This window comes from Phoxinus phoxinus (assembly GCF_949152265.1).
Source record: "Phoxinus phoxinus genome assembly, chromosome: 3".
In the NCBI taxonomy this organism is placed as follows: domain Eukaryota; kingdom Metazoa; phylum Chordata; class Actinopteri; order Cypriniformes; family Leuciscidae; genus Phoxinus; species Phoxinus phoxinus.
Window position 1 is genome coordinate 41677761 of NC_136878.1, and position 17501 is coordinate 41695261.

Genomic DNA, 17501 nt, shown 5'->3' on the forward strand with positions numbered 1-17501 from the left:
AGACAGACAGCCGCTTTAGCCAATCAGCTTGAGGGACGGAGAGCGCTCAGACTCTCGCGAGGCAGAGGAAGTGTGGGCTACCACGGTCACCCTCCATTTTTGATACAATCGTAACGAGAATTTGCTTGAGAGGGAAACTGACAGATAAAGGTAAATATTTGGTTTTCTGCAAACACGAGGAAGTATTTATGTTATTTTTGTGGCTTAAACTGAAATGTGGTGATTTTAAAGTATGCATGTGAGGCTGGGGGATTTTGCGCGCAAATTATTTGCCTCCATAGTTCGCTAGTTACCACGAATGCTAAGTGTGCGTTCAGTCAATGGCTACGGTAAACCATGTTACTACATTGTTTTGACACTTAAACGCATGGATTTGGTACGTGCATGTTGTTGTATTTAATGTAGTAATGCCTAAACATTAAATACAATTCAGTGAAATTCTACTTTAGCTGCAAAGACCTTTGTGCCTCTGTTAGCCTGTTAGCTTGCGGGCTAATATTTTAGCGATTGTGAAGATGATCCGCTGAGCGCGTACAGTAACCAATCAATGACTCGGGTTTGTTTACTCTGATCTACAGGCGCACAGTTTGGAATAAACTGCTGTAGGGGTGCATGAACAATGAGCGGGCTTAATGTTAAAAAGCTCAAAGTCAATGAGCTGAAAGAAGAGCTCCAGCGACGAGGCCTGGACACTCGCGGGCTGAAGGCGGATCTGGCGGACAGATTGCAGGCGGCACTCGAGGCCGAGGCGGCGGGCGATGCTCCATCGGGCGAGAAGGAGCAGGACTTTGAGGCTGGCGGGGAGCCTGGAGAGGAGAACGATGATCAGGAGGAAGGTAATACTTGTTTTTATGTTTATGTTTTGACCTGGCTATGTTCTGAGGCAGTAATCCAGGCTGTTGTTGCAAATGGAGATGTGCTTCACAGAGATTAGGAGAGATTATTATTTATAAGGGACCGCCTGGCAGCGTGTATAACCACCATAGGGGGTTAAGCTTTTGATGTAGGACATCCTTCTGTGAAATAAAGCAACAAGCAAGCACTGGTTGATATTTTTAAACTTAATGTTGGGGGAAGTGTTTCCATTTCTGGAAAAATGACAGGGAATTTTACAGCCTGGTCTGGAAAAATCTTGTAGTAAATAATGGTTAAATTATTTTAATAAGAAAAAAAAAAAACATGGGTCTGTAATGAGAATTTCTCTCTCTCTAATATATACACATATACACATATACATATTAGTATTAACACTGCAATTACACTGTAATAAGGACACCTTAAACCTTCCTTTTTGTGAATACATTCTCTTTAAATAATTGAATATTGCTTAAATGCCTTGAGTAATTCTGAATTAATACAAAAGTGATGGTAATTAGTTGTTGAAGACATTAATGCAACAAAAAACCTACAAATTTACAACTGTTATTTCCTAGCCTGGAAAAAGCTTTCTGTAAAAAAAAGACGACCCATTATAAAAACGTGGGTTTCGTTTTACAAATTACACGGAAACATTTGGATTTGTGCCAAAGTTGAGAGATAGGCTATGTGAGACCAACGTTTAGGTTTCAGTTTTGCTTTAAATTAATTTGATTTGGCTTTCCGTTTATGTAGCTACCGGTACTTATATTTTTCATTCTTGTTCCGTTCTGAATACCATTCAATTTAAAGGTTTTAATTTAAAAATGTAAGATTTGTTGTGGAGGGAGGGGAATTAAAACCACCTACAAGCTATGTGTTTATAGTGTTTATAATGTTTGTAAACATTTACATTTATTTACCAGTATTTCACAATATTTCTGAATGTAATATTCAATTAACTAGGGTTTTTTTCTGTCAGAAACTAAATTTTATACTTGTAGTTTTTATTATTATTTTTAAACATGAAGCAAACAATTTTAAAATATTATTAAAATTGACTTAAATTACTTTGTAATTTGTTTAACCGATAGTATTATGTGTTCAAAATTCTGTCGGTTAACCAGTTAATTGTGAGCATCCCTAACATATATTCTGGTTACAATGAGCTTTGTGAATACATTCTTTTTTAAATAATCCATGAGTAATTCTGAATGACTTGAAGTCATGTAAATTAGTTTAAAGATATTAATGCGACAACATTTTTTAATTCTGCTTAATTTTTGCACAGAAATTGCAGCCAGTGATAAAGATTTTGGAGAAGAATCCAAGGCACAATTTGATGATGGCAACAGCACAGACCTCTACCAGGGTGGATTTGACGATCAGGGAAATGAGAGTAATGAAGGCAACGAGGACAGCCCCGAAAACCCCATACTTGCTTTGGGAACGAGTGATTATTCATCGGATGCGATGCCGGAACAAATGACAGAGCAGTACTCCTATGAGAAGGATGAATACCAGGAGCCTGAGGCCAAGCAGCCGTGCCGTGAGGAAGCAGCCGGGAAGCAGCATAAGCAGCAGGAGGAGATGAAGCAGGAGTATGAGGAGACTCCTTCACCCGCAGAGCCAGAGGCGGAGCAGAAGTGTGAGAAGCCAGCATCACGGCAGACCCCAGAGGGAGACTCCAGTCAACGCAGCCAGCAGGAAGAGTCAGGTTAGTCTTGTCAAGTTTAGAAACCACAAGGGGTGAATTCTCTAATAATAGTTGTTTTATTACAACTACATTTACACTAAATTTTTTTGATTTTTTTTTTTAAAGCACATTATTAAAGACATAGTTTGCCCAAAGATGAAAATGTCCTGATTATTTACTCACCCCCAGGCCATTCAAGATGTATATGACTTTCTTTCTTCAGCCGTAAAGAAATTAAGGTTTTTGAGGAAAACATTCCACAAATTTCTCCATCTAATGCAAGTGAATGGGGATCACCATAGTCCATTTTTAACAGTCCGAAATTCATTTTTAGGCAGATTTAATTAAGTTACGTTGGCACGTCAGGAAGGTCACGCTTGATGTAGGCTGGGGTCATGTGGATGGAGAAAAATCCTGAAATATTTTGCTCAAAAGCCTTAATTTCTCCTCTGCTGGAGTAAGAAAGTCATATACATTTTGTATGGCCTTGAGGTGAGTAAATAATCAGGAAATGCCAATTTTTTGGGTGAACTATTCTTTTAACTCAGTGGTTTCCAACCACATTCCTGAAGGACCCTCAACACTGCACATTTTGGATGTCTCCTGAATCAAACACACCTGTTTCAGTTCATCAGCTCATTAGTAGGGACTCAAAGATCTGAAATGGGTGTCAGACAAAGGAGACATGCAAAATATGCAGTGTTGGGGGGCCTCCAGTAACGTGGTTGGGAACAACCGCTTTAACTTTCCACACAGTCCCACTTGATCATGATCATATGTACTGATGTAATGTATTTAAATGAAGTCATTGCCATTCGTGACACCTTTCTATGCAAATGAGGTTCATTGTACAATGCACATAATTCGTAAAAGTCAGAAGTTAACATTAAATGTGGTCTTAGCATTTTTATTTGATGTAGCTTATGATATATTAATTTATCCCAATCTTTTAGAGAGTTACGAAGTGAAGCCCGAGGATAAGGCCGACGAGGACGTACCACAGCAGGCTGGTGACTCGGATGGACAGGCTAAATCAGAGGACGATAGATACTCGTCATACAGTCGCAAGAGGTCATATGATGATAGTCGAGGATACGGTTACTATGAGCACCGTGAGGAAAGGAGGTAAGTTATGCCTCCTTGCATTTATTTAGTTATTTTTGTATTGCTCATTCTCAAGAGTTCTCTTTGGTTGTTGTAGGGGACGATCACCACAGCCCCCAGCTGAAGAAGAGGAGGAAGACATTGATGATAAACTTGTGGTTATTGACACCTGTGAGTATAATTAAGGAGAGACGGAGCTGTTCGTATTTGCAGTGCAGTATTTTCATTAGGAATACACGATAATGAGCTCATTTATTCATTCTCATTTAAATTCTCCTCGCAGCGTGTGCACAGTGTCTGTGTCCATACAAAGAAACGCAGATAACAGAATGGAGATATTCAAGATTAAATCTGTATCTAATTAATGCAATTATTAAACATAAATTCAGTATTTACGTATTGCGTCATTTAAACTAAAACACAATATTATATGAGTGAAAACATTAACTGTTACATGATTTATCTATAACCATAGGTTCCCTATTTTATTACAGGAAAACGTCATGTGATTGCTTTACTGCTGCACTGGAGCAGCTCTAAATGTGCGCTTTGATATTTAATGAAAGATGAAATACGATAGAATGATGAACAGGGTGGGAAATTAACTTTTTTGTCCACCAGCCACAGTGGCTGGTGGATGCCCAGTTTTACCAGCCACTTATATTTTTTACCAGCCACTTTTTCTGGAATTCAAATTGCAAGAAAGAAATTGCTTCAATACGTTTTTTTATTTATTTCAGGGTACCCCCAGGATCCTCCAGCTTAAATTCAAGGCTTTTTAAGACCTTTTTAATACCATTTCAAATGAAATTCAATGCCAACTTCGTACCCATTCCAACATAAGTATGAGGGGAAAATATCAAATCTGTGTAAATTTTAAACCCTGGAAAATAATTATGTAGGCTACTATGTAGGCTAGTTGAATTAAATAAAACATTGTATTTAAATTATCAGTCATATTTAATACATACGCAACAGCGTTGTAGTGCGCTTGGTGTGTGTAGGCCAGTGTTCATTTTGGCAGCCATTCTTGATTCAGTCTTAGTCTTCAACTTCAGACGAAAATGCTTATGAATGCAAACTTTAAGGCATTACTTTTAGTAAACTGCAGTTACTTTAGGTAGCTATTTTATATGTAGTCTTTAGACAGAAAAATGTCATAATTATTGTCTCTAGGCCATTCAATTAAGCTTATGAGAAATTATTTACATTGCACTCTTTTAGCACTTGTGCAATTCTACATATCCCTTTTCCTAAGTTCCGTGGTTCTCCAATGTTTTTGAGTGCCGTACCCCCTGGTACCCCCTCTCTTCCACTTATGGTGCGTTCACACCGGACGCGAATAGCGCGTCAGGCGCGAGTGATTTCAATGTTAAGTCAATGCAAAGACGCGTTACGCGCGTAAAAGGCGTGTAACGCGTCTTTGCATTGACTTAACATTGAAATCACTCGCGCTTGACGCGCTATTCGCGTCCGGTGTGAACGCACCATTAGACTGCAGTCACACCTTTTCCATTACGGGACAATATTCGCCCCCTTTAATGCATTTTTCCATTTATTTTTTAACCTTTATAATACCTTTTAAAAATAAATAATGCTTTAAATAAAACAATGTTCAATAAATATGCAATGTTAAAAAATATTAATAAAAATATTACATTTAAATAGCCAGTAGGTGGCGGTCATCGAGTCATTCATTCATTGAATTACACGATTCGTTCAAAGCCACAGATTTCGTTGCAAAATAGAGCAATAAGCCTGACTACTGTTTTATGCAGTACATCACTTAATGTTACCCTTTTTTTTACTGTTGTATACAATCAATGTCACATTTGAAATCGTGTGGATTTCAGGGGAACATTGCATTCTTGCTCATATATGATCAACATTAAAAACACTGCTGGATATCAGCCTGCATTTTGGTCGCAGATTTAGTCGCACAAACAGCGCAAGCGGCTCGTGACAGAACACAGACCGACTGAATGACACTTTAATTTAAGTAGAAAATCTCAAATAAAGATCGCCAGCTTGTCTGTGTTTTCAGATCATCCGCGCTTCTTCAGCAGTGTAGAGAGCGCGCGCGCGCATTGCCAGATACTATTGAAAAGACCGCGTAGAAAACATATTCTTTTAACAGAAAAGCTCTGATTTGGGGTTTAAATTATTGAATTCTGGCATTTGTGGCCACAGCGGATTAAACCGACACTTTCCCATTTCAGACGAACCTAAGTGCAGTGCATAGACTGGTCGTCGGGAAGATAGGATAACGTTTCTCTTGGTCATCAATGCGCCACTTGTTAGAAAAGTAACGTTACCTTTTCGTTTTCTTTACTTCGCCCTCAGTTTGTAGTTGTTCATTTATAACTGCTGACTCCGCTGCGGGCCTCCTAACACCAGGGATATGTCGCCAGATTAAAAAAAATAATTTCCCTTTCTTCTGCACCAGCTCAGCTATATATATACACTTTTTTATTCTCAGCTTAGCTATGTGTATAAGTTATACAGTATAACGGTCTCTTCAGCGCCGTGACACACAGCGCTGAAAACCAATCAAAAGAGTTACTCGATAAAAGTGTATTATTGTTACTTAGCAACCGCATTCTTTGACAAAGGCTGTCCAATCCGTACAATGAAATCACTCGCAGCATGTGTTTTATTGGTTACTACTTAATACATTCAATGTTAAGTCAATGTAAAGACGCGTTTACGCGCGCTTTTGGTGCGAACGCAGCATTATTATAATCCACCCGCCACTGTGGCTGGTATACATGGCAAAGTGACCCGCCACTTTGAAAAAGTACCCGCCCCTGGCGGGTGGCGGGTGCTAATTTCCCACCCTGATGATGAAAGAAACTGAATGTAACAGAGGCTTCTACAATACATTTTAACAGGCATAATTAAGCATGAAAATTACTATAGGAAATATTGTTTACACTTTATTTTAAGGTGTCCTTGTTCCAGTGTAATTATACATTTAAGAATATTGAATGACAAGATCTACTTACTAATGGGTTAAGGTTACAATTGGGGTTGGTTCATGTTTTATTTACCAACTAATAGGATTCCAATTCTTTTGGTTTCTCTACCCAACATTTATAAAAAATTACAAATGGAATAAAAATACCTGTACCAGTATCATCAACTGCCAAAAATGAAAGTATCGGTATTAGTGATGCACCGAAATGAAAATTCTGGGCCGAAACCGATACCGAAAATTTAGGATGCACTTGGCCGAAAACCGAAACTGAAGCCGAAAATGGCTTCTTTTAAAAACTTTAATATATATTTATTTATATTGCTTAATTTTAAATGGATCTGAAATGAAAAATCACAAACCAATAGAATAATCATCAAACTTTTATTACCACTAACAGTTACATAACAAAACCTAAAATATTTTATATATTATATATATTTTATATTACATGCGCTTCATGAGTCACATGCGCGCGGTCTCTTGCTCTCTCTCTCCCTATCTGCCGTGCACGCGCTACACGGTTTGGAGCACAGTCTCTGTCTCGCGGGCGCGCTCGCTCTAGATTCAGGAGATTTTAACTAATTCGCGGGCATCAGTGAGCCGCTATCAATATGCGGGAGACTCCCGGAACTTCCGGGAGACTTGGGATGTCTGTATTTCTATACTGAAATAATATCGGCATTATAATTATTAATTTTTCATTACGCAATTTTTTGGTGCCCTCTCAGCTCATGCGCGTGGTGGGAGCGGCGGCGCTGGTTGTCCTCATCTGAAACTTTAAAATACTTCCATACCGCTGACATGCTCAATCTTTGCAGACGCGTGCAAACAGCTCGACCGTGAGTGAAACCTGCTTGAGCACGGAGGGGAGGGGTGGGGTGGGTGACGAGTGACAGCTCGACCGTGAGTGAAACACAAGCGCTTGCGCGCGGATGGGAGGGGCGCGGTTGACATTCATTTTCGGTTGACATTTTCGGCTGGCTTTTTTATTTCGGCCCGAAACCGATAATGCCATTTTCGGCCGAAATTTTCGGCGACCGAAATTTCGGTGCACCCCTAATCGGTATCATACAAGTGGTATCGGAACATCCGTAATTTCCATGGTTCCTGGACACAAAAATTATTTTAAAAGTAGTTGATAGTTTCATACCCAGCGTTTCGTTAACATCACAGAATGTCTTCTGGTTTGTTTGTCTCTAGATAACTGTGACCTGCATTTCAAAGTGGCTCGTGACAGATACAGTGGTTACCCTCTGACCATTGAGGGTTTTGCTTTCCTGTGGTCAGGTGCTCGAGCCACTTACGGTGTTACCAAAGGACGTGTGTGCTTTGAAATGAAGGTAACAAAGATGCTATTTAATACGAGTGTTTTAAACCAGTGCCATGTTTGATTGCCTTAGATATCTGTAGAGATACTGATCTCTCCTGTCCTGTCCTTTCCTTTGTTTAGATAAATGAGGAAATTTCAGTAAAGCACCTTCCTAGTTCTGAGCCTGACCCTCATGTGGTGAGAATCGGATGGTCCCTGGATACATGCAACACTCAACTCGGTAAATGACCATACTTCAAATAATTTCTGACACCTAATGCCTTTTTATTTAGTGAAATGAATCAAACAGTGGTAGATTTTCCTGGAAAGTGTGGGGTTTGTTTTGTGTTGTATTAACATTGTAGTTGAACTAATTTATTAATTATAACTTATTTATTTATATTATAGGTGAAGAACCCTTCTCTTTTGGCTATGGAGGAACTGGCAAGAAATCCTCCAACTGTAAATTTGAAGACTATGGGGAAAAGTTCAGTGAAAATGATATCATTGGCTGCTATATTGTAATTGTTTTTCTCTTATTTTTTTTATATTACATTAAACAATGCATCTTAATAAGGTCTCAGACATTGTATTGTTAACCTTATTTCTTTTCTCTTTCCCACTCGAATTGTCTTTCACAGGACTTTGAAAACGGTGAGGAAGTAGAGATGGCATTCTCCAAGAATGGCAAGTCGCTGGGCCCGTGTTTCAGTGTCACTCGAGAGGAATTGGCCGGACGTGCTCTTTTCCCACATGTATTGGTGAAGAACTGTGCCATAGAATTCAACTTTGGACAGAGAGAGGAGCCCTTCTTCCCCAAGCCAGAAGGCTTCACCTTCATTCAGGATCTTGACCTGGACGACCGAGTCAGAGGGACACTCGGACCTGCCAATAAAACTGAATGCGAGGTTTGAATTGCCGGTTAACCTATTCATTACCTATAGCAGTCTCATCAAAGATTTTATAATTAATTTTTTTATTTGCAACTGTGGCTAAAATTTATACAACTATAAATTCATAAACATTTGCTGGAAAATTATGCCATTATCTGATACGTTTCAAAATGTCTACCTATTTTATTGTCGAAAGACTGCACAGTTAATTCTTGGGTCAAGACCTCATCTACAGTATACCAGCTATATAACGATAGCATTGTTACACATTGCTTAATACATAACAGAAAAACAAATGTTTATGTTTGTAAGGTGTACAAAGACATGTATAGTCATGGCCAGAAGTATTGGTAGTGACATTGTTTTGCAAAGTTTGCTGCTTCAGGGTTTGTAGATAAGTTTTGTCACGTTTCTATAGTATACTGAAAAACAACGGTAAGCATTTTGTACGTTTTAAAGGCTTTTATTAGCAAAAACATTCAATATATTCAGTCATTATTTGCAAAATATTAAAATATGACAAGAATTTTTTTTTATTCCCGTTGATGCGCTCTTCCCGTAACAATGAGCTGAAACGGGCAACTAAAGCACAAAGATCAACATTCTTTAGTATTTTTCTATTATAATGTTATGTATGACGGATTGGCGCTGCTTATCTATCGTGCACTTAACTGTATTTTCATCTACTTTATCAAGTGATTCAAGACATCCCTCCGCTTTTTCTGAGCCATAACAATAAATTATTATTACTGGCTTACTGTTGAACTAGAAAAATAACACTGCTGAATTATTAATAATATCAATGATTTTGAAAAAAAGATACAAATAAAAGGGATATGTATCAAGTTATCCAATCATAGTCAATAATGTTAGGCATTGCCGTTTGAGCTGAGACTGAAGAGAATGAACACCAGACGCTGTCACAAAGCACAAAGAATTATAACATTCTATTGCAATAGTGATCTCATTATAATGCACAATAATCTACAAACAATGTGAATCAACAACTGAAGCAGCAAACTTTGTGAAACAAAATTTGCCACTGCCAAAACTTTTAGCCACAGCTATGACGTGATCGGTGGACAGAAGATGTTGGTGATACCTGGTTTGTAAAATATTGCCTGAACATTTTCTTCTTAGATCCTGATGATGGTTGGTCTGCCTGGTACTGGAAAAACCACCTGGGCCATAAAATATGCAGGAGAGAACCCAGACAAGAAGTACAACATCCTGGGCACAAATGCCATCATGGATAAGATGAAGGTATGGCTGCTGGATATAAACCCTGTTAATATAGCAACTGTGCATTGTAAAGCCATGCTGCTAAAGCCATACACGTTCAGACAGAAATCTTTGCCTGTTGATCTTGTGTTTTAAAAACCAAGGATGGGCATTTATTTACTCGAGGTCTATTGTCCTTCAGTGTTTAGCTTCAACGTAATCAAACACGCCTGCTTGTAATTTTCTAGTAATCCACAATGCCTTAACTAGATGGTTTTATCAAGGTTGGAGCTAAACTCTGCAGGACCATGAGGGCTAGAGTTGCTCAACCTTGGTTAAGACCAATAACTCAACTAGTTGTTTAGGCCATCAACCAAAATATGTAGTTCCTCCAATTCCTGAAGTCTATTTTGTAATTTACATCAGGTCATGGGACTCCGTCGGCAGCGCAACTATGCTGGACGCTGGGACGTACTTATTCAGCAGGCAACGCAGTGTCTCAACAGGCTCATCCAGATTGCTGCCCGCAAGAAGCGCAACTACATCCTGGACCAGGTACTGCCATACTTGCCTGCCTCTGTGCTGTTCTCACAGCTAAAGCTCTTCCCTTCCTTCTCAACCCTCCTCCCCAAAAACAACCCCACATCCACTGCTGCTCACTGATGCACATGTTCATTAATGCACTTTTGATCTCTCTGTAGCCTAGTCCAAAGCATTGGTTAGCCTATTGTGCTCCTGAAGACTTGTTTTTTCCAGTCCTTATTTCTTTGTCCTGAACATGTTGCTGAATTATGATTTGTTTTGTTTCGCTTTACACGTTAAAAACGAGCAGTGAAAGAATGCAGTATAGTATGTTGTCACAATGAATATTTTTGACTTTATGTATTGCCTTGATGTAAAGAGATTTTTGCCACACTGTACAAGTAGTCCATGACATTAGTAAGATGTTGAAAAACAAGTAATCACTGCCTGGTGAGTAAGAAAACACCTTCTGTTGCTACGTAACTGTAAAGAAAACGAGAACTTTTTATTAGATAAACTTGGAACTTTACTTGAATGTTGTTTTTAAAAATAAATGGCAGGTAAGTGGAAAAAACTAACCTGCTTGAAGTTTACAGGTAGACAGTTCCAGAGGTTGTAAGGTAGGTAAGGTCAAAGGACATGCTAATGGGTCCTTTAGGAGTCTGTGAGTATGCACAGGTTGGTACTAAATGTTTGTCCGTGTCGGGCATTCTGGTCTTTTCAACGGGTGAGTAAAGGTAAGTGAGGGGACCCAGGCAGTGCATGTGTTTGAAATACAGAAGTGAGGAGGGTTATTTACATTCCTCAGAAATTTAAGATGATTTCCTTGTTGACAGGACAATATGTACCAGCAGATATTGTCAAAATCTCTGTCCTTGATGTTTAGAAATGATTGATGTAATTACATTAAGAGCATGACTGAGAAAAACGTAGACTGCAGTCTTAAGCTGCCAAATAAGAATTTAATTTCATGTAAATTCATGTAACTTGGATCTTTTATTGTATGGTAAGAAACTGACAGACCAGTTGTTTGTAACAAGCTTCTCGTAAGAGAACGGCTTCTGTTAAAAGCGCTAGCGTGAGGGAAGCAGAAAGGGTCCCCTTTACAATGTCAGTCATTCATAAACTCTTGTGTCGGCTCAGTTCACGGTAAGTCAGTTGGGGTTGTGAGAGACAACCGCTAGTCATTCCAGAGCAGTAACTATAGACATGAAAAAAAACTCTCTCACTTTCATCGTTGCAGGAATCCAATTCCCCTCCTATGGAACGCAAAGCCGTAACAAAAGCAAATAATGAACAGCTTCTACTTCTTTCTTGTCACCATTGCTAGACAAATGTATATGGATCAGCCCAGAGACGAAAAATGCGTCCTTTTGAAGGTTTTCAACGCAAGGCTATTGTAATTTGTCCCACGGATGAGGATTTAAAAGAGCGAACGTTAAAGCGAACTGATGAGGAAGGGAAGGATGTTCCCGATCATGCTGTGTTAGAAATGAAAGGTAGGAATGCCATGGATAACCAAAACAAATGTTCAAAACTACACACCAGATCTGCTTTTGCTGTTTGTTTTTTTTGTTTCTTTTTTGTTTCTTTTTTTTTAAGACTTGGAAGAACCCACCCGTCCCTCCTTCTGTTAAACTTTTTTGCCAGATAAAAGAGCTCCTCTCACTTTTTTTTTCATCTCTTCCTGCCCTGTTAACCACATTTTATTGCATTGTCTCTCATGCCATTCGTCACCACTGCAAACCAGCTCAGATAATCAGGATTGAGGAACAGAATTGCTGCAATTGGCTCAGGCTCTCCAATTCACTTCAGCAACTGAGCAGTTTGTATTGGCAGAACAGTACTATTAAATGTTAAATAAATGATTGGACAGATGCCCTTGGCTAGTTCCTACTTATTTTGCGTGGACACCTTTTATCATAACACTCTTTTTCTGGCAACTGTTTTTAGTTTAATATCATACCCTATGGCCCCCCCTACATTGTCCTCATATTCCTACTCTCGGACAAGGGTTTTCTTACACAGCTAAGGCAACGTTTGTCCTAGAGCATGTTACCTTTATCACCACATGATCCAGTTCTCTCTTTTACTCTCTTTGTCTCCTTGTTCTGTCCCCTCCCCTGTATTTTTGCTGTCACCATTGTATGGTGCTGATTAAGATTCTCTTTGTCTTTTGCCTGCACGGCTATTGTGTCCCTCATTGCATGCCTCTGCTCCCGCAGCAAACTATGTTCTGCCTGACGCCGGCGAGTTCCTGGACGAGGTGCGATTCATAGAGCTTCAGCGGGAAGAAGCCGACGCCCTCATCAAGCAGTACAACGAAGAAGGCCGTAAAGCAGGCCCTCCCCCGGAGAAGCGCTTTGATAACCGCCAGGGTGGTTTCCGTGGCCGTAGCAACTTCCAGCGCTATGACAATCGTAGTGGACCTCAGGGTGGTAGAGGAGGAGGTGGCTACCAGAACCGAGGCAGCTCCGGAGGCGGCGGCTTCCGAGGAGGTAAGAGTGTCGAATTTGTTAGTTCTGTGCGTTTCAGTTTAGGGTTAGTAAATGAAAGAAAATACTACTTTTATTCATCAAGAACACATATTGACAAAAGTCATAATGTTGCAAACAATATCTATTTCAAATAAATGCTTTTTAAATAGAAACAATAGAATCCTGAACAAATGTATCACTGTTTCCAAAGAAATATTAAGCAGCACAACTGTTTTCAACATTGATTGTAAGAAATGTTTTTAGAGCAGAAAATCAGTAAGTCAGAGCAGTAAATATGCTGAAAAACCACAGGAGTAAATTTCACTTTAAAATAGAAAACTGTTATTGTGAAATATTATTACATTATTAGTGCTTTTAATCTGTTTGATCAAATAAACAAAGACTTAGTGAACAAAATAATCTTTCAAAAACATATATTACTGACCCATAAGTTTAGTGCGGTCATGTTTATACAATTATTACAGCTATTACACTGGAATACTTGATTCTGATTGGTCAGCCGTGACATTCAGAGGTGTAATATTTCCTAATATTTATTTGCCATCATCAATGGCAACAGTGTATATCAGTTTTCTCATCTGGTTAACTGCAACCGGTGCTAGTTTCATGTCCCTCAAATCACACCATAAACTCGATTTCTTGTTTCATACAAAGCAACTGCTGCCATTTTCGATCTCTCTTATGGATTATGTTTAAAATGATTTTGGAGAACTTTAGTATTAATAGTACTGATATTGTTGCAGTGTTATGTATAGGCAGATTGATTTGAACATTGTAAGGGACTATTGTTTCTTAGCAAATGTTTTAAGAGAATGTACAGGCAAAATCATAAAGTAATTTCCAAATTAATAGTTCTTGCCCACGTATTGAGCAGCCGTGTAACAAACAGGATAATGTGCGTTCAGCCGGCGTTATCGCTAAGAAACCCCTTCAAGGTGATGCAAGTTATCCTGATCATATCCTGGTCTGGGTGTATTTTGCAATTAATGACCAGCCTACTATACAGTTATTCCTTACTTATTGTTCTGCATTGCTGGTTAGATACTGCCTACAAGAACTAAATGTTGATAATCACTCAACTTATTCATTAGGATACAACCGTGGAGGCTACAGCCAGAATCGCTGGGGATCTAACTACAGGGATGGAGGCTCAGGAGGCCGTGGTGGTGGTGCTGGTGGTAGTAGTAGTGGTGGTGGTGGTGGTGGATACAACCGCAACCAGCAGTCTGGAAGCACTTACAACCACAACCGCCAGGGCTCCTACAACAAAAGCAGCACTGGAGCAAGTGGAGGCTACAGCCAATCACAGGTACTAGGACGGGGCTTGCATTACCCAAGATTCATTTTAGGAATCCAGCAGGACTTATAGTTATTGCTTGCATATTATTTTCTCTCTTTTCTGCAGCCTCAGTCGTATAATCAAAGCTACAGCCAGCCCTACAGCCAGAGCAACTATAACCAAGGGTACAACTATGGCAACTACAGTCAGTACCCAGGATACAGTCAGAGCTACAGTCAAACTCCAGCGCCTACACAACCGACCTACAACCCGCAGCAGCAGCAACAGCAGCAGCAGCAGCAGAGCTACAATCAGCAGTACCAGCAGGTGAGACCAGCAGTGATAGAAACTGCATACAGGCACCAGGGTCAGACATTCACTTTCCATTAAGGGGCAATTGCAATTGATTTTCAGGGGCATTTTTACCTCTGTATGGGCAATTTTTTATGATTACTTGATTAAATGAATCTGTGTTGTCTTATGTCAAATACTGTCATTTAATGAATTACTTCAATCAGAAAACTAAAACAAAATTCTATCAACATCAACAGAAGCCATCTTTACTCAGCAAAGATGGAACAGAAGCTGCAACTGATATGGCATGTTTATTTACACAGACTGTTTAATACTGTTCATGTATTTACACTACAATTGCCTAAATAAAATAGTCTATAAATGATAAAATTGTAAAAAAATGTATTACATAAATTAATATTCATATTGTCAGTTTGAATTGATATTGCTCTTGATATTGTTGATTAATTGAATAGATTATGTTTTTGCATTTGGGTAAACGGCACGTCATATTCTTGTAGGCTACTAAATCTAAGAACCATTTATTAATTAGTTTTGTAGAAGATAGAAAATGAGAAAATATTTATATATAACTTCATATTGGTTGTTTTAGTAGCTTGAAGCACAAAACTGTTGATCAATCGGAATAAATTAAAAACAGAAAGTGAGCAACGTAAATTCCCTATCACTGAAGTGGTCCATGACTTCAGTCTAGAGCAAGTTTAAACTCTTATTACAGTAGGTGAAGTTGTCACACTACAAAGTGAACCTCGTACTTGCAGAATTCAGTCGTTGAGTGCACACACTGATCAAAACGGCCTTTTCAGCGGTGACTAATCTAAACGCCTCTGATTGACAATGGACTTTATGCACAGCTGCACTACTTCCTGAACTTTAGCCAGCTCCTTTGTTTCCTGTCTGCCATTATTGGACAAACTGATTAATCCAGGTGTGTCTGATTATTGTTGTTGGTCAGGCACACCTGGATTAATCAGTTTGTCCAATAATGGCAGACAGGAAACAAAGGAGCTGGCTGAAGTTCAGGAAACAAAGGAGCTGGCTGAAGTTCAGGAAGTAGTGCAGCTGTGCATAAAGTCCATAAACGTTTGTAATTGGTTATAATGCTCAATTCTGCAAAAACATGTAAAAAGAAATCTGATGCAACGTGAGCAAATCTAAATGTAACACCACAGTTGACACTTTTCATTCATTTTCACATTTCTCTTCAAACTCAACAGCCATAAAAAAAATTAGTATATTTGTGCTAGGGCATTTGTTCTTAAATTTGGGGGCATTTTTGTTCATTTTGGTGCAGTTTTTGCCCTGACGCCCCTGTTAATTTCTGCCCTGAAAGTCACTGTTTAGTATTGTGTTGTTGATGCATGCATTTTTATACATTGTATTACTTCCCTCAGTACGCTCAGCAGTGGCAGCAGTACTACCAGAACCAGAGCCAGTGGAACCAGTACTATAACCAATACGGCAATTACGGCAACTACCAGCAGGGCGCCCAAGGCAGCCAGGGTGCTCAGGGAACACAGTAGTAGCATCGCAGCCGCTTCAGACGGCCCATTCCCTAAGCAGCATTCCTCATGCCTTTTTTGTGATCCTTCCCAGTCTTACCCCTTTTTTCCCCTGCTCTCTGTAAAAGTTTATTCTCTCCCTATTTATGCCAACCTTAAACGTAGCCACATTTCTGTGGCCCTCCATTGCTCTTTTTGAGTTTTGGTAGCAAGTATCCCTTTTTAGATCTTCTATCTACTTAATATTTGTTTACATGCTTGATCTTTTTTTTTTTTTTCCTCTCTCTGTGTACTTGTAGATGAGAGGTTTGACTTTTGAATTTAGTAATGTGTGGTTTAGTCCGCTCCAAAAAGCTCACACACTATGATGTGCTTGAATGTTTCAAAATAGAGCAGGATAAATTTATCGAGGAAGCTCTGCACGCTTAGATTTACATCTGATGTATAGAGAGAGAGAGAGAGGCAGGGTGTTTCTGTGTTCCAATAGTTTTACCACTGATTTTATTTTATTTTTTATCTTGTAAGATTAAAGAACCACATTTTTGCAGTAGATGGTTATGGGTATTGTTCTGTATATGATCATATGCCTGTATGTACACATTGATGTAAGACCATGTAACACTTTTGTCTAGGTACATCATATTGGAAATTTTAATAACCTAAATCTTGAATAACAATTTTCTGATGTCTCAAACCTGTGAAGGTTATCATTTTCCTTTTTATATAGCATTTTTAAAATGACTGATTGGTCTGATGCACATCTATTCCCATGTTGCAAATTAGTAATGATCCAAAATAGTTCCTTGTGTGGATATGTTTTTACCTTGTCTTGTCTGTAAAGCAGTATCTGCATATGGTTTTGTGTCAAATCAAAATGCATTATTTTGTATTTGAGAATATAATCAGAAGAACCATCCTGTGTTTTGTGTTTTTGTATAAATTAGGAATGTGTGAAATAACCCTCAATCTGTCTGAAACCCAGCTTCAAATGTGGAATGATAAATTTTAACAAATAATAATAAAAATTAAAGGGATGGTATAATGCCCTTTTCACAAGATGTAAAATAAATCTAAATACATTTTTTTTAAATATATATATATATTTATAAACATATCACATCATACCCATACAGAGTAACTTTTCTCTACGGATATTACGTAACGAAGAGTGAAGTATACGCAATTTCCCGTGAAAACAATCCCGCTTGGTATAAACTCTAAAAACGTATATTAGGCTTGCCATAGTAACGTTAGTGGATCAGGGTAAAACAAAAATTCATTTTGGAATGTATTGACTCATTGTAACAAAGTTATATTGTAAGCTAAGTCA

At 38.7% G+C, this 17501-nt stretch overlaps 1 protein-coding gene across 2 annotated transcripts; it reads left to right on the forward strand.

Moving 5' to 3' along the window:
• hnrnpul1l (heterogeneous nuclear ribonucleoprotein U-like 1 like) lies at positions 1-17085 on the forward strand. 2 transcript variants are annotated; one of them, XM_079608003.1, is made up of 16 exons: positions 1-150; positions 579-836; positions 2147-2572; positions 3505-3676; positions 3753-3826; positions 7833-7972; positions 8083-8182; positions 8350-8462; positions 8583-8849; positions 9975-10097; positions 10482-10610; positions 11908-12076; positions 12803-13075; positions 14167-14384; positions 14481-14681; positions 16064-17085. In XM_079608003.1, the coding sequence occupies exons 2-16, from the start codon at positions 620-622 to the stop codon at positions 16190-16192; spliced, it is 2751 nt and encodes a 916-aa protein (XP_079464129.1). In that variant the 5' UTR covers positions 1-150; positions 579-619; the 3' UTR covers positions 16193-17085. The 2 variants fall into 2 exon arrangements, with proteins under 2 accessions (XP_079464129.1, XP_079464130.1); XM_079608004.1 differs by lacking the exon at positions 16064-17085 and adding an exon at positions 14906-15030 and having other exon boundaries at positions 32-150.
• The last annotated feature ends 416 nt before the right edge of the window (positions 17086-17501 follow it).